The following is a 25,248-nucleotide window of genomic DNA, read 5'->3' as shown; positions in this document are numbered from 1 at the left end:
GGCTGGCCAGCTATGGGGCCAGAAGCACATTACCACCTTGCACGGTGGCCAGGGTGTAGTTGGAAAGGGATGCTTAGATGGGAGGCCAGTGGGAGCTGCTCCAGGAGGCAAATCCAAGTCACAGAGATCGAGTCACAGAGATCACAGTAAACTCAAAAATCCCTTCCTTTATTTAATAACTGATATGCTGTCACTGGATTAACCTCACCAAGCCTTGTTTTGTCTTCCCTTAGAGTGATTTCTCTCTTGGAAGGCTCTTCAGATCCTTCTGGAGAAGGCTTCTAGTGAGTCCACAGATAGCTGGACCAGGCATGTCCAGAAATAATCTGATTCTCACATTTGAGTTGGCCAGTGTTCCCAGCTGTAGCCCCATTTTGTGTCTGTATAAGTTACTGAAGCCCACAAGGATATTAGGTGGTTCCTGATGGCTCCTTAGTTTACTTTATGACTATGCCCTGTGTGTGTGTGTGTGTGTGTGTGTGTGTGTGTGTGTGTGTGTCGGAATGGGTGGATTGTACTCTTTACCTGTGAGGATTCTTAAAATTTACCTTGTGACTATACCGTGTGTGTGTGTGTACAGTGTCAGAATGGGTAGATTGTATTATTTGCCTATGAAAATTCCTTCTCTTTTGCTCTTGCCATGGCTTCTCTTCCCCATTGATGGGCTGAATTTTCCTGTCCTTTTGACTTTGGGCTTTAGTCATGTGACATTTTTGCCAAGGGAATGTGGGCAGAAGTGACTGGCAGCCAGTCCCAAGCTAAGGCCTTGGGAACCATGGCGAGCCTATGCCAGCCCCCTTGGAACTCCTTCCCTTGGCCCTGAAGAAAGAATAACCTGGACTGTACCTTTAGCCCACGTCCTAGGATACAAACATGGAGAATAATGAACTTGACTCAAAGCCTGAAGGACGGCTGAGCCTGGATGAGGTCAGTTGAACTGCAGCTACCCACAGATCTGAGAGTGAAATAAACAAGTATAAGTCTCTAACGTTTGGGGTTTGTTATGTAGCATTATTGCAGCAGAAACTTAAATAATACTGGGGGCTTCATATAGTGAACCAGAATGGTAAAATGATAAAATGGCTGCTTATATCACAACCTTCATCTCTGTTGATGAAGACTAAAATTGAAGTGGCAGTTACTGAGATCTGGGAGTTATTGAGTTGTATCATGGTTATTTAGAATCATTGACAGTTTGAGCTATAAGTGATTACAGAGATGAGCAACTCCAGTTTCCTCAGCTACAGGTAAATAAACCAAAGCACAGAGAAGTAAAGTGACTTCTAGAGGGTTTCACTCTTGTTTTCTTAATTGGGATTTTGGGAAATCGTGCAGAGAGATTAGCAGCAGTGATATGGAACAATGTGAGCCTCAGCTTCCCATCCCTGAGGCTGTCTTCATCTTCCAGGAAAATGTCTCTGTGTGCAGCCTTGCCCTCTGCACACAGTATGTATGGACACCTGAATAAGTTTCTTTCATAGAAACTCACAGATTAAAATGGGTTCTAGGGCAGTGCTTCTAAAAACTCTATGTATAAATCATCTAGGAGTCTTATTAAAAATGCATGCAGATTCTGATTCAGTAGGTCTGGGATGGGGCTTGATATTCTGCACTTCTAACACATGGGCCACACTTTGAGTAGCAATGTATTAGATCATCCCAGTGGAAATACGTATGAATGATGGAACGAACAGGTATAATTAATCTGAGTAAGATAAGAGAGGTACTGGTACATATTACATTGAAATGAATTTCATCTCAAAAATTATGGTTTCACATTGACTTTTACTGCCCCCAAATTCTTCCTTTTTGAATGGTTTCAAAATGAACTGAGCCAGCCAGGTTAAGTCCCTGGTTTGTTGTGTGATTAGAAGATTTGATCCAGCTTTTGCTTCTTCTGATTCTTTAAATATGCAATGGCCTTCTAGAAACTTGCCTCTCAGGCTCCGCATGAGCCACCTGTCTTACTATCCTCCACTCAGGTTGTTTCCTCGGTCAAGGAAGGAATCAGGGACCAGGAAAAGTGGAAAGTTTACCTGACAGTGATAAACTTTTTGCACTCCTATTTGTTCACTTCTAAAATGTGGATATTGCTGGGGCTTCTAATTAAAATCTAACCTGAGATTCAGGCATTTCGAGCTACATATGACCAAGTAGTAGGTCGAGTTCACTAGAAGGCTATTTTCAGGAGAGCAGTCAGTTAACTTGAAGAAAACACATGGGTTGGGGAGGTTACCTCATTAGCAATAGCAACGTTTTTGAATCAGAGGAGTGATTTTGAACAGGCTGTACATAGTTTTTCACTTAGTTTTATCTCTGGGTCAACCCTTATTGGACCCATATTACAGTCATTTACTGAAGAAAAGGCAGGTGTCTTTAGGAAAAGAGCCATTTATTCAAATGTTCTGTTTGACATTAGGACACTGGCAAGACCACAGAATCAATAGATACTTAAAAACAGTCTGGGTGCAATAGCTCATGCCTGTAATCCCAGGACTCTGGGAGGCTGAGGCAGGTGGATTGCCTGAGCTCAGGAGTTTGAGACCAGCCTGGGCAACACAGTGAAACCCTGTCTGTACTAAAATACAAAAAATTAGCTGGGCGTGGCAGTGTGCACCTGTAATCCCAGTTACTCAGGAGGCTGAGACAGGAGAATCAAAACAAAACAAAACACCAACACACACACAAAAACACAAAAGTGTGGTGAAAAAATGCTCTCAATAATTTGAAAGCCTAAATGAAAGAGGCCAGTACACATCAAAGAAATGGAAATGGCATTCTAGAGTCTGCTTTTCCTAAAAGCCCTAGATGGGGGTAATTTTGCAGATGATTATTATCAAGCTTTCAACAACAACACAAATTGTTTCAGAAAGAAAAGAACAAAAGTTGCTCAATTTACTGTATGAGGTGAGTATAATTTTGATTTCAGAACCAGAAAAAGATAATAGTAATAGACAATATAGTGTCATTTCACTTATGGATGTGACTAAAGATGTTCTAAATGAAGTGTTAGCTCTTCAAATCTAACAGTGTATTAAAAGTATTTTTGTGGTCCTGTAGGATTTGTATTTACCCTACAAATACAAGGAAGGTTTGGCATTTAGAAAATTGGTCCCTAATTCATTCCATTAATAAATAAGTAAAGAGCCATATGGTTATCTCCATAGATGCATAAAAAGCATTTGATAATATTTAAGTCTATTTATGAAAATTTTTAAAAATTAGGACTAGTAGTAAAAAAGTAATTCTTTAACCTGTGAAAGGCTATAGATCACAAATATATATCAACCATAAAACCTAACAGAGAAAATTTAAATTTATTCTCTTTAAGATCAGTAACAAGACAGAAGTTCTCATTACTATTTAATGTTGTAGTGGAGATCCTGGAAAATATTTTGGGATAAAGAGGACTGAGAGATGTAAACACTGAAAAGAAAGATATAAAATGATCATAATTTGCAGATTATATTATCAGAACAAAGAAAGATTAACTATTAGAACTAATAAGAATTCAGCAAGGTTGACAGAAAGAAGGTAACATAGAAACAGCAGCAGCATTTCTCTCTGTCAGCAGTAACCAACTAGAATACATGATAAAGAAATACTACTCATAATAGCAATAAATACTGCATATATCTAGGGATTAACAACCAAAAATACACAAAACCTAAATGAACACATTAAAAAATCTTATATAGATTTTCTGATATAAAAATGATATAGAAGAGAATCTGAACAAATGGAAATGTTGCAGGAGAATTGATCCCAGGACTGCTATGGATACCAAAATCTGAGAATGCTCAAGGCCCTTATATAAAGTGGCATGGTATTTGCATGTAACCTATGCACATCCTCCTGTACACTTCAAATCATCTCTAGATTATTTATAATACTTAATATAGCATAAATGCTATGTAAATAGTTGTTATGTTGTATTGTTTAAGGAATAGTGGCAAGAATAAAAAGCACATACTTGTTCAGTACTGATGCAGCCATTCTTTTTTTCTGAAATACTTTTCATCCACAGTTAGTCGAATCCACGGATGTAAAACCCATGAATACAGATGACCAACTGTATTATCAAGTGCTCATATTACTCCCAAATTAATTTATAAGTTCAATATGATCCCAGTACAAATTCCAGTTGAATTCTTTAAGAAACTCAATAAACTTATTCAAAAGCTCTCCAAAAAGCTAAGTCAATTTTGGAAAGAAAGAGTAGGTACAGAGACATATTAATTAAATCAATTCATTAAGGGGGGTACTGATAGGCTTAGGGCTTCAGAATATTATTTATTTTTTAAACATTGTCCAAAATCTTATTGCATTTAAATCTTGTGAATAGTTTAGAAATTCTATTGTTGAATTAAACACATTTGTTATTACTCTTTGTTTTTCAACTATTTTACATGATTTGCTTTGAAACATCCCTAAGAATAGAGAAAATCTAAACTTTTAGGAATTATCTGAAGCCATAAATGCCTTTATATACTTTATATGTACATAGACACATTGTTTTACAGATATTTATTTTCTGGCCAGTATAGTAGGTAACTTTTGATTAAAACTGGGGAGTCTCAGATTTTTAAGGTGACCACTGTTTGTTTTATTTGGAGAAAAACAAGAAGAAATTAAAAATGTAAATCACCAATTGGAGATATACTAAAGAATTTCTCAGTTTGGATCTACCTATCCTGATAATTCTTCTCTTCTTTAGCCTAAATATCTTATTTGCATGCAAAATTAATAAAACAATCAATGTGCCAAACCAACTCTAACAGTTTACTGTAATACATTCATTATGTTTTCTTTTTTTAAAACTTTATTTTGAAATAATAGTTACTGAAAAAGTTGAATGAACCGTGGCGTTCTCGGTGAATATACCATTCACCCCGATTCCTCTAATGTTAAAAACTTAACCATAGTATAGTGATCTAATCCAGGAAATTAATACTGGTACAATAGTATTAGTTAAACTATAGAATGTGTTTGAATTTCACCAGTTTTTCTTCCTAATGTCTTTTTTCTGTTTCAGGATCCAATCAAGACTCCCACGGTTCCATTTACGCATTTAGTTGTTTTATCTCCTTAGTCTCTGCCAGTCTGTGACCGTGGCCTGGTTTGTCTTTATGACCTTGGCCATTTTGAAAGTATTGGTTAGTTGTTTTATAGAATGTTTCTCAGAACAGATTTGTCTGATGTTTTCCTTAATTGCATTAGGATTCTGTTTTTGGTAAGAATACTGCAGAAGTCATGTGTCCTTATCAGCATACCAGATTGGGGTACAGTAGGTCGACAAGCCGTATTACTGGTGATGTTAACCTTGATCACTTGGTTAAGGTGGTATCTGCTGAGTTTCTTCACTATACAGTTATTTTTCCTTTTGTAATTTATAAATATCATGAAATATTTTGAGACTATGTTAATATCCTGTATCTCTTCAAACTTTTGCCTACTGGTTTTGGAATTTATTGTTTGATGTTTCCTGTAATGATTATTACTGTGGTTGCTTAATGATAACTTTGTATTTCCCAAATTCCTTCTTCATTTATTAATTGAAATTTTTCTGTAAAGAGGAGCTATTTCTTTCCCCCATTTATGTATTTAACTATTTATTTATATTAGTATAGACTAGTGTGTATTGATTTCCTTCTATGGGTTCTATTAGTCTATTTTAATTTTAAAGTATGAATAAAAAGTTTAAAACGTACCTGCAAGTACAAAATAAGAAACACATTTCTTTCATGAAATTGAGATTAAGATGCTGATTATGGAGTGCTACCATTAATAGCGAAAGGCACATGACAAAATCGCTTGGTTACCAGTCTGTGTGGTAGTTGTTGGTACCATGCTTGGGACCAATGAAGCAAAGGAACAAGAAAAAGGTGCCATTTTGCAATAGTGCTATTGGACACAAAGCCATCATGAAAGATGTTTATACAAGCAATAGAATTCTAACGACTGATAAGTAAAAAAATCATTTCCTGTGAATTTATGAATAAACAGATATTAGTATTACTCAGTTAATAAAACTGATTAGAATTATTGAAAAGAAATGCTTGGAAGCACATCATTTATTCTGCAAGGAAGTACCAAATAAAACTCCTGCATATGAAGTATTGAAAGTGATAAAATATTGAAACCCTGAAACGAATAAAATATTACAATTCTATTGGGATCTGTGTACTGATTGTATGGCTGCAATGACAGGAAAGTGTAACATTATATATTTCAATAAAAGAAAGGAAAGAGGTATAGATTCAAAGGATAACTGCGCCTTGGAAGCATAATTTAAATGTATCAAACCACCCAGGGTAGTTGCAAGACAGATTTTATCAGGAAAAAAGTGATCAACACCCTGCCATTTGCTACCACTTACTTGTGTGAACAAAGTTTCTTATTGATGGTGGAAACAAAGTTTCTTATTAGTAAGTTTCTTATTATCTATTCTCATCCAACAATTCGATGAGATAGATCATTGTTTAAAAGTCTTGATTAGACACTTTAAATGTAAAATCTGTTTTAAAATAAATATCTCACAGAAGCCAGCTCAAGTTTCTCCTTGAAAATTTAGAAAAGTATTTGGAATATTTATATAAATTAAATGTTTAGTGCTTCCATAATACTTTGTATTTTAATTTTAAAAAGGAATACAGTTTTCCACAAAACTTATACCACCATTCTTGAATCCCCTCCAGTTTGCCCCCATGTAGAAACAATGTGAAAAATTGGGGGAGCATTGGCCTTCAAGTTTGGAACCCAACCCTCTGGTCTTGAGAGCAAAGGTGAGGACTTCTCTTTGTGAATTTGAGTAGGAGGAAAAATAAAGGCAATAATGTTAACCATTGTGGACTCCAGACCCTTCCTCAGTTTTCTAGTGGTAGAGAGAGCCCAAGTGATGACTGAAATTGACCTTACCTTTTATAGGTCGGTCACTGTGGGGGACTCAGTGAGCAGATTTAATTTGATTTAGGTAAATGAACACTACATTATCATGGTGGCATGAGATAAAGTGCAGGTGGATTGCAGGGCAACAGGAAGTCAAGTGCTCTGGTGACAATGGTGATTTTACGGATGATGGAGCCAGCTGGCTTCTTTGGACAGGTTTGAAGGCATGCAGGAGAGAAAGACAAATTGAAAACTGTGAATATATCGTTGAGAACAAAGTGGGCAATCAGTAAGCCTTCATGGCAGGAGGAATCCCTCATTTCTTGCAGTTCCAGGGAAGAAATAAATGAAAATGAAGTTTAGTGCTTCCTGCTAAGTGCTACAGTTGTGCAGGACTGATTAATCACTTAACCTGCCAGGTCTGTTATGCCGAAGTCAGGGCACTGATGGGGAAGGCGTCGACTCTGAGACACCATATGTGGACATTTGATCAGACACATATGAATGGAAAACTTTGAACCTTCATGTGCCCTTGAGTCTCCATTGACAACCAAGGTAGACAATCATTCTCCTTTCCCACTGTATGTGAAGCATTTCAGTGTCTGCCCCTGAGCCAAGTTGCCCATAGGCTGATACGACATCTCCTCATGACCCGCATAGAGCACCGACAGGGAATTTACAAAGCTGCTGTGAAAGGAAATGGCCTAAACTCCAAAAAGGTAAAGAAACTTGCCAGCTGGGTGGTGCTCATGGAAATACATTGTAAATGTATTCGACCAAGATTGGGCTGAATTTGTCAACAGGGGTGGGCCCAATTAGGATTTGGGATGCAATTAATTGATTTGAGTGCCTAGAGGGGATGTTAGTTAATTGTCTGCTAGGTTGACTAATGGAAGCTTAGATATGGTGGTGGTTTGCAGCCAGTAAGTCTGAAATACCAACATTTCTTTGACATAATATAATGATCCTTAAACTTGGAGTTTTAAAAAAACACTGATGTTTGAGTGACCCCTTGGAGATGCTTATTTAAGTGGTTTGTGTTGCCATGTGGAAAGAGGGTTTTAAAGAATATCCTTAGGTGGCCAGGCATGGTGGCTCACACCTGTAATCCCAGCATGTTGCGAGGCAGGCGGATCACGAGGTTAGGAGATGGAGACCATCACGGCTAACATGGTGAAATCCCATCTCTACTATAAATACATAAAAAATTAGCCAGGTATACACGTGGTGGTGAGTGCCTGTAGTCCCAGCTACTCGGGAGGCTGAGGCCCGAGAATTGCTTGAATCTGGGAGGCAAAGGTTTCAGTGAGCTGAGATGGCACCACTGCACTCTAGCCTGGGTGACAGAGCGAGATGCTGTCTCAAAAAACAGAAAAAAAAAAAAAAAAAAAGAATATCCTTACATGATTTTCACATGTAGCTAAGGTTGAGTGATTTCTGTACAGGAAACTCAGTAATGAGGATGTTGGAGTACATCTATTATGTGCAGTCCATACAGTGTCCATTAATCACACACCTCAGGATGACCAAGGGACTAAGAAGAATCGTATTGGTGAGGGGCACACCAGCATCTGGGAGGGCTCACTGTTAGCTTCCCTCTCTAGGCTGGAGGTGGTGTGGGTGCTGCAATAGGTTTTCAGCTCAGATGGGAATTAACAGGATTGCAGAGTGGAAGAGGCCAGATGGTGGTACCTCTCATCATAAACAAGGTGAGTGAAGTGATCACAGTAAACAACAGGGGCAGGATAGTAACCAGAGTGTTTTGAACTTCAGGACCCTGTGGCAATAAAAAATTTATCTCAGGGTCTGTAGAAAGGAAATACATGGAAAAGCTTCTAAGGGGCTGCTTAACACATATGGGAAGAAGGTTTTCAGGTGTGGTGTACAGAAAACTTAAATTGCTGTAGTGGAAATGTGTGGCTTTTTACCCAGTTTCCAGGTCTAAGGAAGATCAAAGCTATGGATTCCTTTGACTAAGATGAAGGCCAGGTCCGTTTGAGGAGGAACTTTGCATAGTCACATGTTATGGTCTGAATTGTGCCCCCTCTTCATTCATATGTTGATACCCTAACCCCTAATGTGACTACTCGGAAATAGGGCCTTTCAAGAGGTAATTAAGGTAAAATGAGGTCATAAGAGTGGGTCCCTAATCCAATATGACCTTATAATGCAAGGAAGAGACACCAGGGATGTACACAGGGTCATGTGAGAACAGAGAGAAGGTGGCCACCTGTGAGCCAAGGAGAGAGCCCTTAGGAGACACCAAACCTGTCAACACCTTGATCTTGGACTTCCAGCCTCCAGAATGGTGAGAAATGAAATTCTGTTCTTTAAGCCACCAAGCCTGTGATATTTTGTTATGGCAGCCTGGGCAGGCTAATACATGGTGACTGGCATACAGTAAGAATCTTTCCCCAAGCCTTGCCCAGACATCTTAATGGCCATTTATCAGGGCTGCGCACTGGGAGAGTGAAATCGTATCTGGGGTTTTCAGATACTGGTTCTGTATTTATGGAAATCTCCAGGGGCAAAAAAAAAAAAAAAATGCCAAAATGGTCCATCAATCACAGCAGAGGATGATAAAGCACAGGAGACAGAGGGACCCTGGGTCTGATTTTGTCTGAAGAGGCAGCCTGAGATTGTTTCTGAGGGCTCAATATGTACAGTGAGACAAGATAAATTTAGTGACTGGCAGCATGTCCACATTGGGTTCCTCCTTATAAAGTGGAAGTTGTTATGGAGAGAGGATTAAGGGGAAGCCCCTAGAATTTCTCCTGACCCTCTGCCAAGATGATAAACCAGAAGCCCAAAGCAAAACTCCATCTGTGGGGGAGTGACTAGAGTTAGCGTCCCATCACAGACTTGAAAGATGTTAGGGTGTTAATGTCATAGCCCCACTGAATTTGCCCCTTTGCTGCTGCAGATACTACATGGTTTGTGGAGAATGCCAGTAGATCATTACAATTGTTTTCAATTTTTTTTTGTTATTTTATTTTAGATTCAAGGAGCACACGTGCAGGTTTGTTACATGGGTATATCGCATAATGGTGAGGTTTGGGCTTCTAGTGTACCCATCACCGAAATAGTGAGCATTGTACCAAACAGGTGATTTTTCAACTCTTGCTCCTTTCCTCTTCTCCCACCCCGCTCCATTGTGGAATTTTCAGTGTCTGTTATTTCCATCTTTATGTCCATATGCCCCCATTGTTTAGCTCCCACTTATAAATGAGAGTGTGCTGCATTTGATTTCATATAAATTGGCAGAAAGGGTTCACTTTACTGGCTGGGCTGATTGATCCTAATTACTCAGGGGAAAGCTGTATTGCTGCTAGAGGTAAATAGGACTATGTTTGGGGCCCAGAAGTTCCTCTGGAGCGTGTCTTTTACTCTGGGGAATCTCTTGCTTCTCCTGTGTCTGGTAGTTTCAGTCAATGGGAAATTGAAGCATCCAATAAAGAAGAACACTGAGGATCTGGATTGCACAGAAATGGAGGCTTGACTCTCCCGTAAGGTGAAGAACAGCATCCAGCGAGGTGCTGGCAGAGGGTAAGGGGAACATGGGGTGGGTGGTAGAAGAGGGAAGCTATGATTACCAAACTTGGCTTTGGTGAGTAACTACAGAATCAAGGAGTAGAGATTTACTATTTAACTGTTTTCTTCCTATCCCTGCCTTTTCCTCTAACCACCTTACTTGAGTAACACTGGGAGTGGCTTTAAGAAGTTTCAAATAGGAGTATGATTACATTGACCTAATGTGATGATTCAGAATTTCACCTGTGGGAGGGAACACAAATTTCTTACTCAGGAAAAAAAGAAATATGGATCTGAGGGGCAAGAGGCATGGACTATGCTGGGTAACTTCCAACTGCCCTTCCAAATCTGCTCTCCATGCTTCACTCCTGGCTGTCTGCCCAGGAGGCTGACCTACATTCATGGGCTTCCTTGCCTTCTGGTTTCTGGTTGCCATTGGCTTCTGGGTTTGGCCAAGGGGGAGTGCTGAAAGGAACTTGGAGAATGACAAGTGTCATATCAGGTTCAAGTCAGCATACTTGTGCTAACTCGAATGGGAGTGGAGGTGAGGGAAAGAGGTTTCACAGTGACTCAGTGGCCAATTAGTTGCTTAGGAATTAATGGCTTATTGCAAGGCTTTCATATACTAACAATCATGCAAATATCTTTTGCAGGGGAACTGGGGAGAGGTGGTTGTCGCTGCTCTTTTCCCAGTGGGCCTCCTGGTGATGATGCCAGATGGAAAAGAGGACTCGGAATTCTCATGAGCAGAGCTTCTGCAGGTGTCTCGCCATGGCCTGTTTCTCTGTGGTTTTTAAGGCCCTCCACAGGAGTGTACGTAGCCATGATCCCCACACCCTTTGGCTTTGCTTTTCATTCAGTCTTGGACTGAGTGCCTGACCACAGCAGGTATAACATTTACCCTCAGATGCATGCATTTATCACTTTGAGGGGTCAGCAATTTCACTGTAGGCTGAGTCACTTGTCACAGGTGATTCTATTTTGAGACATTTAGGATCACAAAACATACATTATTATATATCAGGAAGAAAATGAGGTCAGGGTATTTGCTACATAATGACATTTCAGTGTGCATAGATGATGGTGGCTCCATAAGATTATAATGCCATATTTTTACTGTATTCTTTCTATGTTTAGATATGTTTAAATACACAAAGCACTACCGTTCTGTTACATTTGCCTCAAGTATTCAGTATAGTATTGAGGAAGGAGACCTAAGCATCTAAGACCACTCCCCCCTTGACTTCCACACTGCATTTCAATAGGAGAAGTAAAGGCTGGCAGACCAGGTGCCACCTTAATAGCCCCCCTATAGATCGCAGGCATGGTGCGGAGGAATCTTTCCAGAAGGCATTGTTTTTACTTAAACAGGATCAAACCCCCACCCCACGCCTACTTCACGGACCAAGATCCTTTCACATGTAATTTCTAAAGTTGTAAGCCCAAGACCCTTTCACATGTAATTTCTAGAGTTGTACACCTTTAAAAGGGCAGGGACTTTCTTTGTGTGCTCAAGCTTGGCTGTTAGGCAACTATGCCGCCTTGCTCCTGGCCGAATAAATCACCCCTTTCTTCCCAGTTGGGTATTTGAGAGGTTTATTTCTTGCTGCCCTTCCTGCTTTAGTATCATGCTGTACAGGTTTGTACAGGAGCAATAGGCTATGCAATGTAGCCTAGGCGTGCAGTAGGCTGTGCCATCTAGATTTGTGTAAATACGCTCTATGATGTTTGCACTATGAAACGTCATTAAGCCATTCATGACTATGTGCCCTTGTTCCTTTCTTATGAGGTCACTGCAGGCTATTTCGTGATGAAGGTCACAGATCCTATTAAGTGGTCCTATTCTCTCTCTCTCTCTCTCTGGGTGCTAGTAACCACTTCCTCCTCTTGTCTTTTCAGGCCTAGGGGTGGCCAGAGGTATACCCCACTTTTAGTAGCCTGAGGTTCTGTACTATGCCTTGGGATTTTCCTGTACTCTACCCCTATCTTTATAGATAACTCCTTCATTACATTTACCTCCAATTGCCAAATTTGAATGTGTCATCTGTTTTTTGTTAGGACCCCGACTGACACAGCATGACTCCCAAGTTGGCTCAAACAGACCAGAAAGACTTTGATAGTTGCAGGAGAGACATTCCTTTCTTTCTACAAGATGTGAATGACTGAGCGCACAGTGTTGATTGACACGGGCAGCCATCTTATGGCCTTGGAGAAACCTGACCTTAAGTTAAGAATTAAACTTAAGGCCAGAGAGAATTAAAAAAAATGCTGACCCTTGCTGACCTCATAGAATTATCAGATCAGCAACTCTGATAATCAATAATTCTGGACTTCCAATTATGTAACCTAGTAAATATTTTTATTGTTTTAGCCACTTTGAATAGAATTTTTCAGAAAATAACTTAATTGATAGACTCTTATAAGTACAGGTATGGGATCAAGGGTACACCCATTAAAATGTTTAATCGCCTCTGCAAAATTTCTTTCCAAAAAGTCTGCAATGAATGATTCACGCAGCCATCCATGTGGTGAATGAATCTATTTCTTCACAGTATTGCCTACCATCTTTTTAATCTGTGCCTTCCTGAGAATCTCAGTATTGCTTTGATTTGCATCTTGCTAATTACCAGTGTGGTTTACTATAACTACTTACATTTATTCGACACTTATATTTTCTACTTAGTGAAATACTTTTTGTGACAATTGCTCATTTTTCTGTGGAATTAATTGCACTTTTCCTACTTCTTAGTAAGAATTATTTACAAACTTTGGATATTATTTGTTAGATGTGTTGCAAATGTTTTCTCTTGGATAGTCTGTCTTTTAAAATTCATTTCATGATGTGTTTTGTCCGAAATTCTAAAATGTGGATGACATTCAATTTATGATCCTCTTTTTTCATGGATTTTGCATTTTGTATGATTTGGGGCAAGGAAGTCTAAGGGTTCTCTGTCATTTGGCTCTTTGTCCAGGAATTTCAAACTCTAGGCATTGAACCTAGACCCCTTCCTTAAGTGTTGCACTATAGGCTGTCTGATCAATGCTTTTTATTGTCTTAGTTCTGTGTTGTTGTTGCACATAAATGACAATTTAACCAATACTTGTTTTAAATTTAGAGAAATATACCTTTACAATAGTCCTATATGGTTTGGTTCTTTTTTCTTTACTCTTTTAATGTTTCTATTTATTACTGCCACTTTAATGAGTAGCTTTGGGGTTATTTTTGTTACTCTGTCCTTCATTTTCACATGAGGAAAGGAAGCTGTTAAATTGCATGTTGGCCCATGTGCTAAAGTCTGGGATTTTGTGGAAACCAGCTTCAGGAAGATGTAATGGATTAGCTCACAGGAAGCAAGTCTTCAATGGGCTTCGGCTTTGTGGAGGAGCAGAGGCTTTGGGCCATGTCCAAGCACATCATTCCATCTACATTGGGTAAAGGCTTTAGACAGAGGCTATGCCAAGAGTTTCCCTGGCATTTTCACAAGTCTACTGGAGTACAAATTACTCCACACTGGCCTCTGTAGTTCATGGTACACACCATGTTGCCCCACCAGTTTAATTGAAGTGAATGCCAACTTCTTTCCAGTGGCAATCCTCAGGCCAGATTGCCAGCCTACTTGTAGGGAGCCCTCGATAGGTCATAAGCCACATGGCTTTGGCCCCCTGTAGAGCCCCCAAGGAAGACCTATGACTCCAACAGACAGGTCTGGATTTGGAATTGGGGTTATAGATTCTAAGTTTAGTTCTACTACAAAGTTGATTTTTTATGGTTGGCAAAGGTAGGAACTGATAACTTTTACTGCTCCATATGGCTCCCTCTGCTTTGCTATGATTGTCTGCCTGGTTTCATGAATAAGGTGTTGTAGAGGTTGAGCATCTAACAACAGATTATAGAGATTGTAGTGGGTCAATAATCAAGTTCTCTTACCCTACCTGCATTTCACTGATGTTACCTCAACTTAATAAGGTCATGAGCATGTTAAGAGAACAAACTAGCTAGCAGGGCTTATTACCAAATGAATGTAGATTGACAGTGTCATAAAGCTTGGAAACTAGAATCTGGACTAAGTGTTTTCTTACAATCATTTTCATAACTAGGAAATTTGGCCTTGTCAGTACTTATGGTAATTACATTCAAGCCACACTTACTGATAAACATCATTGTCATTGTTCCTTATGATAGTAAATCATTGATAGTAAATAAAACAATCAATGATAATAAAATATAGCAACACTCTGTCCTTTACTTTTTATAACCAGAATCAATATTGATGGTTTTCTGAAGTACAGCCAGGGTATCATGTAATCATAACACCTGTCCCTTCCACTTTTAGATAAAAGTTCTGGGCCATTTCTTCAGTAGATGTGCTCTCTGCTCTTTACTGATCAGCCGTGGTGATTCGGTTCTCCCCTGTTATCATCATCACTCCTATTCCCTGCAATTTCTCTGGCACTTATTCACACTAACAAACTGTGGACTTCAGGATGGTTGCTGAGTGCTGGAAATTCTAGGAAGGGCTGGATTCTCTGAGTGCCTGGAAGCTGTTGAAGGGTCAGGACCAAGTGGAATAGAAGGCTGAGGCTGAAAAGGACACATGTCAGCCTATTATATAGGTTTTTGCAACCTTCATCTGGGCATGGGAAGTTCTGGCTATACCCACAGGCTTTTGAATCAAAGAAAATTCAGCTGTTTGAGTTGTGTTCCTTGGATGCTCTGAGCATCTTCTTGTTGACCCCTCCCCTCCACCTTCACACACCAAGCATCCACCAGACTGCACTCTCTTTTCAGAGGTCTGAGCAACATTTTGCTGAGAACCCCCCCATCCCTGACTCATATCTGGAGATAAGTCCTACAAAAGCCCTCCTTTGAGACCCTAGGTTATTTTGTTTCCTTTTGTTTCTTTCCTGTCGTTGTTATTATCCGGGATACCACAGCAATCCCTTAATCTTCTTTGGCCTTCCAACATGCATGTACCCAGGTCCTTTTATTCAATTCCCTTTGTTTGCAATCCTAGCATGGATTCTGCTTTCAGAGAGTTCTCCATTGGAAACTCAGGCTTAAGGGATTTTCGGGGGTCAAATAATGGGGATGTTGCATGCTGTTTTGTGGTGAGCATCCCAAGAAAGGGAATATGTTGACTGATGCATAGTGGAGGGGATCTTTAAGTGGGCAGAGGCGATGCAAGTGAGGTGGCAGTGGCTCAGGCTGACTTTGAACAAAGGTGCACCTGACATTACCACACCCTCTCCTAGGGTCACGCTATAAGCCAAAAGTGATAGGATTGGGGCCACGGCAGGAAAGGATTGTGTTCTTCCAATAGCAGAAGATGGGGGTGGAAAGTAAGAGATGTTGAGTCAGGAGACTGTTTCCAGGGCTGGAAAGAGGGGCTCATGGATGAGCTTGTCTAGAAGATTCTGTCTCATTCTTTGTACTTTTTTTCCTTATAGACAGGTGAACCTGAAGCTGTTGGTGCTTCAAGTCTGTCTCCTAAAACTCACTTCACTCTAGCTAACTTGTACCTCAGCAATTTTTTAGGCTTGACTATAGCAGATAAGATGGGGTGTATAAACAGGATATAAAAATAACCATTACCACTGATCAGGAATCTAGAAATATCCTGCATACTACTAGGGCAAAGGGTGGGGGAGAAACTGGCACCTGGGGCTCGGATTTGGGAGAAATCACTGCCCAACTCTTTACTTCCTTAGGCAGCTCTGGAGTCCACTGCATTTTGGGGGTACCTGAGACCAGGCTTTCCTCAGTTAAAAGACAAGTCTACATAGTCCCTGTGGCTCCCCATGTTGATGGAGCTGAAAGAGTATTAGGTAGGGGAGCCGCACTGCCTGGCTCTCCATTCACATGCAGCCTTAGGTAGGGTATTTGGGAAATGCCATAGGGATCTTATCTGAGACATGTGGGTAATTTTGCTCTCACAGGATGCCTGTAGCCTGACTGCAGAGTGCAAGGCTCCCAGTCTCAGGAGATGGATTCCCTGACATGAGGGTGCCTGGCATTTCCAGTCCTAGCCCCAGAATGACATGGCAGAAGAGCCGAACTCCGGGGAATTCCCTTAGTCTCCCCTTTCTGAGAAACCTAGGATCTGTCATCAATCTCATTTCCTTGTGGTTGAATTTATGTGGGTTGGCTCAAGACTTATTTCTCAGGGAGCCCAGATGGGTCATACCTGTGCTATTTCTGTGATTTCGTATGCCCCACCCAGGAAGCTGGGGCCTCCCTCTCTGCTCAGATAAATAACCCAGGCTCCTTTAGAGCCTGTCACTGCCCTTGGAAGCTGCTGGAGCCACGATTCCGTCCCCTGGACTGTAAATAAAGGCCCTTTTTTTTGCCAGGTATAGTTAATAGCTGGCTCCTCCTCCACCCTCTGGAGCCTTTCCTCTTGTCTGTGCTTTGGGGCTCAATGAAGAGAAGGGCCACTTCAGGCTGGCTCTATGCCTTGTCCTGTGTGGCGCTGCTTCTCACTGGGGAGTTGCTGGGATGCTGGCAGAGCAGCTCTGGCATGGGACTCTCTCCTGTTCCTAGGCAAAAACAATGCTGATGGAGGGGTAGAGGCTTCAGAGAAAAGGAGACATGGGCATCAGGTGCCTGTGAGTTATTTGAGGTCAAATTTTATGCTTGGCTTTTGCGCTCGTAGGGGAGACACTATGATGCTAATTGGATTTCGGGGTGGAGGAAAATTTTACCTGCTCTCCCTTTGCTGATGCTTCCTTTAAGTTTTGTCCCAGATGTGACTCAGAACTTCTGACCAGAGCTTTGTGTCAGGCCAGGTTTCCCAGCTCCCTGTCTAGAATGAGGGCCCGAGGAGCTTGTGTCCTGGAAGGTCTTGGAAACATCTCCCATGTTTCATCTCTCCTATGTCTGCCTCACAGGTGCTGAGACAACCACGCTATGAGAGGCACTCTGGGACACCCTGGCGATGAAGGAAAGGTCACCCAACAAGCAGGTGCTGTTGGGATGGGGCTCTGGAGGCCAAGGCCCTCTGCACTCAGCTGTCTCCTGTGGAAGCCCCAGGCTTCTCTGCTCCTCTCAGTGCACTGACCTTCCCACCTGGTGCTGCCCACCTACCACTGGACCCTGGGCTTCTGGGGAGGGGGGGCTATTGCTTAGTCACTGCTCCAGCTCCAGTCCTCAGCATTGAGCCAAGCACAGAACAGGCACAAAAGAGGATAGCTGGGCCTTGGCACACAGGTTCTGTGAGACTGCTCATTGCCCTCTGTCTTGATGGTTTGCCCTCTTAAACCAGTGACTTCCCTTGGTAGCCTTTGCCCTCCTCAACAGAGCTCACAACTTCACTTGAAAGAAAGGCTGGGCTGATGGGTGATGTGAGTGCTGCCAGTTTGGGGATGCAAACCTTACACCTTCCTCACAAAAGGGCCTGGGTTAGATACTTTTCTCCTTGGGTCTAGTAAAGCAGCCTTGATTATAGTATTTCTTCATTTGTTTTCTCCATCCCAAAATTAGCAGCCCAACCTAAGACTGGAAATGTTAACGATTTGAATCAGCAAGTGTGGACTCTTCAGGGTCAGACCCTTGTATCACTTCCAAGGAGTAGCAGTGTGACTCCAGGTGAGTGGTCACTGTGCCTGCACCACCATTTGCACTGGTGTGGCTGGAAAGCTGGCACCAGCCTTTTGTAAAAGTGTGACTTTGCAATGGGGCCCACCTGAAGTGGGGAGAATTTCACACCTAATTGGGAAGAGAAGTCAGGGAGAAGTTTGTGTTCCACTAAGATGAAGAAGCCATAGATGGTGGAGGAGCCTCCCGGGGAATAGGAAAGATGCTTTCAGTCACCTGAAGCCCCATCTTTAGCTTGTTCTGCGTGACTTCAGGGGGTCCTAAAATGACTAAATGGGTGAATACCACAGGAAGGCAGATTTCAGCATCACATTGAGAAAAACTTGCAAAAAGGACCGAGCTCTCCAAGAATCAGAGGAGCTGCTTGGTGTAGGAGTTTCCCATCTCCATGTGCTCAGGCAGAGGCATGAGAATCTCAGGAGCAGACTCTGCTGTTTGCGTAGCTCTCTGTGTTTGCTCATTTACTAGGGCAGTGATTGGCACATGGTGTGAATGAATGAATAAATAAATGAATGAAATAGGACGGTTGGCCATTTGGTGGGTCTAGTTGGGATTACACTCTTCAGCTCTCTTCCAGACCCACTTACAGATACTGCCTTCTAAATCAAATAATCTCTGACTTCAAAAGGAAACTGACACCATCTCTCCTCTTACCTTTACAGTCATTGTCACTGCTGTCACATGCAAGTATGCAGAGGCTCTCGAGCAAGGCAAAGGGGATCCCATTTATTTGGGAATCCAGAATCCAGAAATGTGTCTGTATTGTGAGAAGGTGGGAGAACAGCCCACATTGCTGCTAAAAGTGAGTAACTAAGAAAAATATTTTAAAAGCCTTTTCTTTTAGAAGTGTTTGGTTGAATACCTAAGTTTAGAATTAAAAAAGAAATAGTCTTGTCTTCCTAAGCGTATTTATTCCCAGCTTCTTTTAAGTTATGTGTATGTAATAGACTTTTCTTTTTATCCTGGCTGTCAGAAGTTGAGGTCCTTGTCTTCCTTTCTTTCTTTTTTTTTTTTCCAAGCCAAACTGTATCCAACTTTATTAAAAATACTTTCCATAAACAATCATGGTATTTCAGGCAGGATATGGGCAGACAATGGTTAACAGTATGAAACTACTTTCAAACTCCCTTCTTCAGTGGACTACCAAAAATCAGAAAGCCACTATAAAACCCAATGAAGTCTTCATCTGATGTTCTGAACAGGGAAAGTTTAGAGTGAGGTCAACATTTCACATTTAGCATGTTGTTTAACAACTTTTCACGAGCCGACCCTAACTTTCAGGAAGTGAAATGAAAATGGCAGAATTTATTTGAAAATCCACAATCTAGAAATGGAACCACTGCTCTTTTGACAAGTGCCATCTTAGTGGCATCACTGGAAAGTCCAGATTGATTGACACACTGGTAACCAGTTATTGGGGGTCAGGTCCTAACAGATGTCTGGGCTTAAGGGAGTTAAGTCTATGCTGAAAGATGGAAAGGGAGAAGAGGGCATAAAAATGAATTTGTTTTTCCATACCACAAGGCTTTTGTGCCAAGGTGGCCATGTGTGTCAAAGTCAGAGAATCCCTCCTCCTGGGAGCCAAAAAGAAGTCTCTCAAAACTAGAAGGGAAAGGTGTTTTCCCCACATCGATCCAGCTTCAGAGACATTCTACTAGTGACATAAGCCCCTTTCCCCACAAAAAACAATGAAGTGTTCTATGTGGTAACAACATAGCTTTTTTAAAAAGTGTAACAAAATTCTGCCTTTTTATTAAACTTGATAAAAAATAGTATTTCAAACTGTACAGTCACCAGAAATACATAGTTATCAAAAATACACGTACTTCACCTGGCATCTCCAGCACCTTCAGCTTTCTGTGCCTGGTCTGTTTTGGCATCTCCATTTTCTGCAGGGTTATTCCCCTTGTTACCAGTATCAGCTTTTCCCTTCTCCCCATTTGGGTACCTTCTCTCCCTTATTTGCAGGGGCCTTTTAAGGCTTGGGCTCTGGCTCTGGAGGAGCAGGTTTAGCAGACAACCTTGTGGATCTTCTATGTGGTTTGTCCTTCACCTTGGCTTTATCTCCTTTAGCATCCTCTTCAGCCTTCCTCTTTGGCATGGTGGCAATGGCGGAGGGACGTAGGCGCTGGGCGCAGGATGCAGCGGTGTGCGGCTTTGGTTGATCCAGGGGTCATTCTCGTCTCTTCTTCTTCATACTGCTCTGTCTTCCTTAACTTTTGATATATTCTTGGCCATGATTTCTTCAAGTATATTCTCACCCTTATTTTCTTATTGGAATTCCTATTCATCCATCGTTGGAAGTTATGGATCTTACTTCAATATCCCATCTAATTTTTTATGCTTTCTATCCTTTCATTGCTTTTTAAAATTTTGGTGTTGCAGCTGGGAGAATTTCTTGCTTTGCTCTGCGAGCTCATGGTTACATTTTCAGTGTTGTTTCCTCTGGAAATCATCCTTGAACAGCATTTCCTGAAATTTAAACCTTTACTGTTTTAATTTTCAAGCTCTCTGGTTTGTTCTTTTATTTTTTTAATGACTGTTTGTTCTTGTTTTACAAACTTCAGTTTAATTCAATTTGATTCAACCCAATCCAATTCAATTCAGCAAATGTGCGGGCACTTCCTGGCCTCCAGCACTGTGGAGGTGCTTGAGATATATCTGTGCACAGAATGGCAAAGAGCCTTGATTACCCAGGGCTTTGATTCTAGTGAAAGGAGAAAAATGGCAAACAATAAATGTAATAGTAGGTATATTTGTGCTATGTTAGAGGTCTTTACTTCTCCTAGAAAAATAAAACTGGTTAGAGCAGGATAGAGACCAGCAGTACCAGGAACACAGGCAGGGTCAGGCTGCAGTGGTGAACAGTGCAGTAGGCATCCTTGCCTAGGTGAGATGTTAGCAGGGAGTAGAAAGAGCTAGAGAAGTTAGTCAGCAGGTGTCCGGTGAGGGCACGTCTCAGAACCAGTGAGGACAGGTGTGCAGAGTGAACAGAGGAAGGAGTGCAGAGTGAACTGAGGAAGGAGTCCAGAGAGATAAAGGCAGACATGAAAGCCTCGTTGTCCTTTGCAAGGACTCAGCCTTGCAATTTGAGTGAAATGTGAAATATTAAAATGTTTTGAACAGAGGAATGGCGTGAAGAGGCTTAGGTCTAAAAATGATTGCTCTGGATGCTCTTTGATTGCAGACTGTGGCAGGCAAAGGTGAAAGTCCTTCAGGGGACTTTGAGGTGATTGAGGTATGATTTGATGGACAAGGAGATAGCAGCAGAGATAGGGAGAAGCAGGTCAGATTCTGGAGGTATTTTAAGTGGAGGAAACAGGATTGTGAGTGTGACCAATAAGATCAGGACTGAGAATGACATTTTCTACTTTGTCCTGTCAGCTAAGTCACCCTTATGTTGTGCCTTTGTTCTCAGATGGGGACTAAGAATTGCAAAATTGCATTTGGCAAATGGGTGGGTCTTTGGGGACCTTGGTAGGAGCAGTGCTGTTGCTGTGGTGGGGGCAAAAGGTTGGATGGAGTAATTTTAAAGAAAGGAATTACGAGAAAGAAATCAGAGACAGTAAATATAGACAGTGATTGCAAGAAGTTTTCTGCAAAGGGGAACTGGCAGTGGTGGTGGGTAAGCAAACAAGTTATGTTGCTTAAGATGGTAAAAATGACAGCAAATATGCTGATGGGAATGACTGAGCAAAGCAAGCAAAATTGATGGAGCACAAGAGAGCAGGGAGAATGGCTAGAGGGATGTCCTTAAGTTGCAAGTGCAGATGGGACCTGTCACTCTGTCCTACTCAAGCAGGGAGGTGCGGGTATGGGTGCAGTGGGCTGGGAGCCCATGTTATGGGGTGGTTTGTGCAAGTTTTCTTCTAATTACTTCAATTTTCTCAGTGGGTAGGAAGTTGAAGGTGATGATGGAGGAGGTGTGGGAGCGTGAAATGAGGAAGCATTCTTCCATTTATTAAACAGCAAATCTCTATTCAGTAGAATGCTGGGGGCTTTCCTCTGTGTTGAGGAATACAGTGATGAACAAGTCTAACAATAATTCTGGGAATGATAAATAAATACACTACGTTTAGATTGCAATTGGTACTAATGAAGAAAGTAACTCAGGAATGTGATTGCAATGAGTGGGAGGGGAAATTCCAAACCTATTTTGGCTGGGATGGGATGTTCAGTGAAGCTCTCCCTGAGGAGGTGACATGAGTGATGGGGAGAAGCTGGCCATGGGAAGATGTGGGGGTGGTGTGAGGTGCAGGGAGAGTAAGTGCCAGAACCCTGGGTGGCAAAGAAGAAGACAGATGTGGTGGGGCAGAATGAACATGCAGGAGAGTGGGAAGAGGGCAGTGCAGCAGGTAGATAAGAGCTGGGTGGTGTAGACCCTGTGGGCTTTGCTGAGGAGTTTCATTTTAATAATGGAAAATCACGCAAAAGCGTATCGTAATCTTATTTATTTACTTCAGTTTAAAGTTCGGTTACCAGCCTTGTGGAGAATGATTACTAGAGAATAGAGTAAGTTCAAGTAGAACACTTAGAAGTTTGCCCTAATAGTCCAGGTGAGAGAATGATGGCCCGGTTTGGGGTTGACACTGTGTGTGGAGTGCAAGAGGTGACCCGATTCAGGAAATATTTGGAAATAGAGTCCATAGGCCTTGCTCCTGGGTTAGATGTTATGGAATTAAAAAAGAAAAGAAAAGAAAAGAAATGTCAAGAATGAGTCCTAGGTTTCTGTCCACCCAAAGAATCAGACTAACTGGAAGTCATTAAATGAGTAAAGGAATCCTATGGGAGAAGAACTTCCCACTCACAGTGGAATGTGGCTGAATTACAAATCATTTCTGTGTCTCTCTTGAGATCTTGAGCACATGTAATTTATTTAGAAATACTTATTTTACCTAAATACATAATGCATGTACATACAAATATACAGACATATAGAATATAGTTTTATATACAATATAGAAGGCATTTTCTGATTGCTCTATTTATTTTCCTCCTTTGACACAAATCCTTTGATTTGTTAGACCCTTTTGTGTCTTTTTCATTCGTGTTTATCTTTCTCATATATTTGACAATTAGTCAGAAATTCATAGCCTAACCTGGCTGTCCTTTGTCATACCAGTGGTTCTTGTAGGGTAGTGGCTCTTACTGTTGTGGTATTGGTAAGGGAGGTAATTTCCAACTTCTTCCTTTTCCGAAGGGTTCCCTCAGCCTCTTGTGTATGAAGAGTTCTAACTTGTTGTTCAAGTGTGGCTGCTTGTTCCTTAAACTCTTCCTTGTAAACTTCCCACACCCACTTCCAAGGGTGAGGGCTTGGAAGGTAACATTTCATGTATATTTATTCTGCTGCTCCTTTAAAATGCGTGTTTCTCTAGGTCTGATGGATAAGGTTTTCTGGAACTTTGGAATATTTATTGAATTATTTTGAATAACACTGAATATCTCAAACAGCTTCTGTTTCTTCTCATGGGTGCTTGTCCTCACATTTCAGGAGCAGAAGATCATGGATCTGTATGACCAACCCGAGCCCATGAAACACTTCCTTTTCTATCGTCTCAAGACTGGTAGGACCTCCACCCTTGAGTCTGTGGCCTTCCCGGGCTGGTTCATTGCCTCCTCCAGCAAAGACCAGCCCATTTTCCTGACTTCAGAACTTGGGAAGTCGCACAACACTGCCTTTGAATTAGATATAAATGACTGAACTTAGCCTAGAGGTGGCAGGTTTGTCTTTGTTTTAAAGTTTCTGGTTCCCAATGCGTTTTCTTCTACATTTTGTTGGTGTTATTTTTACACTGGTGCTAAGATGAGGGCAAGGCTGCTGTTATCTCATTTTATAATGAAGAAGAAGCAATTACTTCATAGCAACTGAAGAACAGGATGTGGGCTCAGAAGGAGGAAAGCTGGGTGGTATAAGGCTCGTCTCTCAAGCTGATGCTGCGTAGCTCACAAGGCATCTGCATTAGTGACTTCGAGACGCAAAAGACCAAACCACTGGGCTTTCTCCTGGGGGTGAGTATGAAGATGCTTCAGAGCTCATGTGTCTTACTCATGATGGCATGACTAGCATGGAGCTGATCTCTGTTTCTGTTTTGCTTTATTTCTTTTTGGGATAGATCATCCATAGTCTTTATATGTTGCCAGTATACCTCATTGTGCATAATAGAACCTTCTCAGCAGTAAGACCTTGTAAAGAAAAAGAATTCTTGTGTTAAGCTTTTGTCCTAATTGTAATCTGTGATCTTAAAGTTAAAAAAACTTTGTATATTTATATAACAATAAAGCTAAAACTGATATAAACAAAGAGTAAACTGAAATTAGCAAGAGTAGTTGAATAAAACCATCACGTGGTTAAGCCTGGGACTGGGGCTTAGCTGGGGACAAAAGGGCCTTCCTTGGTGGTTAGTGATGGGGTTGGGGTGAGAAATTCAGTATGTAACAGGGCTCCGCTATTTGGCTTTTTTCTTTATGGCTGAATAGCCTTGCTTTTTCCCGGCTTCCTCTAGGCTTTTCCTTTTAGACCATCTCACCATCCACATACTTTCTTTAAAAACTTCAGTAAAGGAGTCCTTTTTTTTGTAAGAGAAAACCTTGCTTTCCCAACAGCCTCCTTTAGACAATATCTCTGAAAAATTTAAATAGCTGACTGATACAGTTTGGATGTTTGTCCTCATCCAAATCTCATGCTGAAATGTAATCCCTAATGTTGAAGGTGGAGCCTGGTGGGAGGTGTTTGGGTCACAGGGGTGGATCACTTATGGCTTGATGCTGTCCTCACCATAGTGAGTGGGTTCCCACAAGATCCAGTTGTTTAAAAGTGTGTGGCACATCTACCCTCACTCTCTCTGCTGCTCCTGGTTTTGCCATGTGATGTGTCTGCTCTCCTTCACCCTCTGCCATGATTGAAAGCTTCCTGAGGTCTCTCTAGAAGCCAAACAGATACCAACACCATGTTTCCTGTAAGGCCTGCAGATCTGTGAGCTAATTAAACCTCTGTTCTTTATAAATTACACAGTCTTGGGTATTTCTTTATAGCAATGTCAGAATGACCTAACACACTAACTGTGGGTATAATTGTAGAAATATATACCTCAGATATAATAGATTTCTTTATTGTTATTCTAACAACAAAAATGCAGAACATTCTGTTTGCTTGAGTACATTCTCCAAAATAGCATAAACAACTTAATTTTTTTTCCTACTTTTGGATAATCAGACTGCATTCTCTACTAAGAATT

General features: G+C 41.2%; 1 protein-coding gene and 1 long non-coding RNA gene across 2 annotated transcripts; one reads left to right on the top strand and one right to left on the bottom strand.

Moving 5' to 3' along the window:
- Positions 1 to 253: 253 nt before the first annotated feature.
- On the bottom strand, positions 254 to 19,357 carry LOC116526917. The gene is made up of 3 exons (XR_004258318.1): positions 19,239 to 19,357; positions 10,632 to 10,637; positions 254 to 265 (listed from the first exon to the last, which is right to left on the bottom strand). It is a non-coding gene; the product is annotated as an uncharacterized LOC116526917 (long non-coding RNA).
- On the top strand, positions 16,371 to 25,020 carry IL36G (interleukin 36 gamma). The gene is made up of 5 exons (XM_032243660.1): positions 16,371 to 16,770; positions 17,308 to 17,381; positions 17,900 to 18,004; positions 18,676 to 18,815; positions 23,505 to 25,020. The coding sequence occupies exons 2-5, from the start codon at positions 17,327 to 17,329 to the stop codon at positions 23,712 to 23,714; spliced, it is 510 nt and encodes a 169-aa protein (XP_032099551.1). The 5' UTR covers positions 16,371 to 16,770; positions 17,308 to 17,326; the 3' UTR covers positions 23,715 to 25,020.
- Positions 25,021 to 25,248: the final 228 nt, after the last annotated feature.

This window comes from Sapajus apella, unplaced genomic scaffold (assembly GCF_009761245.1).
Source record: "Sapajus apella isolate SASKATOON/1434 unplaced genomic scaffold, GSC_monkey_1.0 scaffold52, whole genome shotgun sequence".
Classification (NCBI taxonomy): domain Eukaryota; kingdom Metazoa; phylum Chordata; class Mammalia; order Primates; family Cebidae; genus Sapajus; species Sapajus apella.
The sequence above is the reverse complement of the archived record's forward strand: the minus strand, read 5'-3'. Positions and strand labels throughout refer to the sequence as shown.

Coding starts and splice junctions, on each gene's coding strand:
- IL36G (XM_032243660.1), top strand. CDS start 17,327: ATGAGAGGCACTCTGGGACACCCTGGCGATGAAGGAAAGGTCACCCAA. Junction 18,005..18,675: donor GAGTAGCAGTGTGACTCCAG/GTGAGTGGTCAC, acceptor TTACCTTTACAG/TCATTGTCACTGCTGTCACA. Junction 18,816..23,504: donor AGCCCACATTGCTGCTAAAA/GTGAGTAACTAA, acceptor CTCACATTTCAG/GAGCAGAAGATCATGGATCT.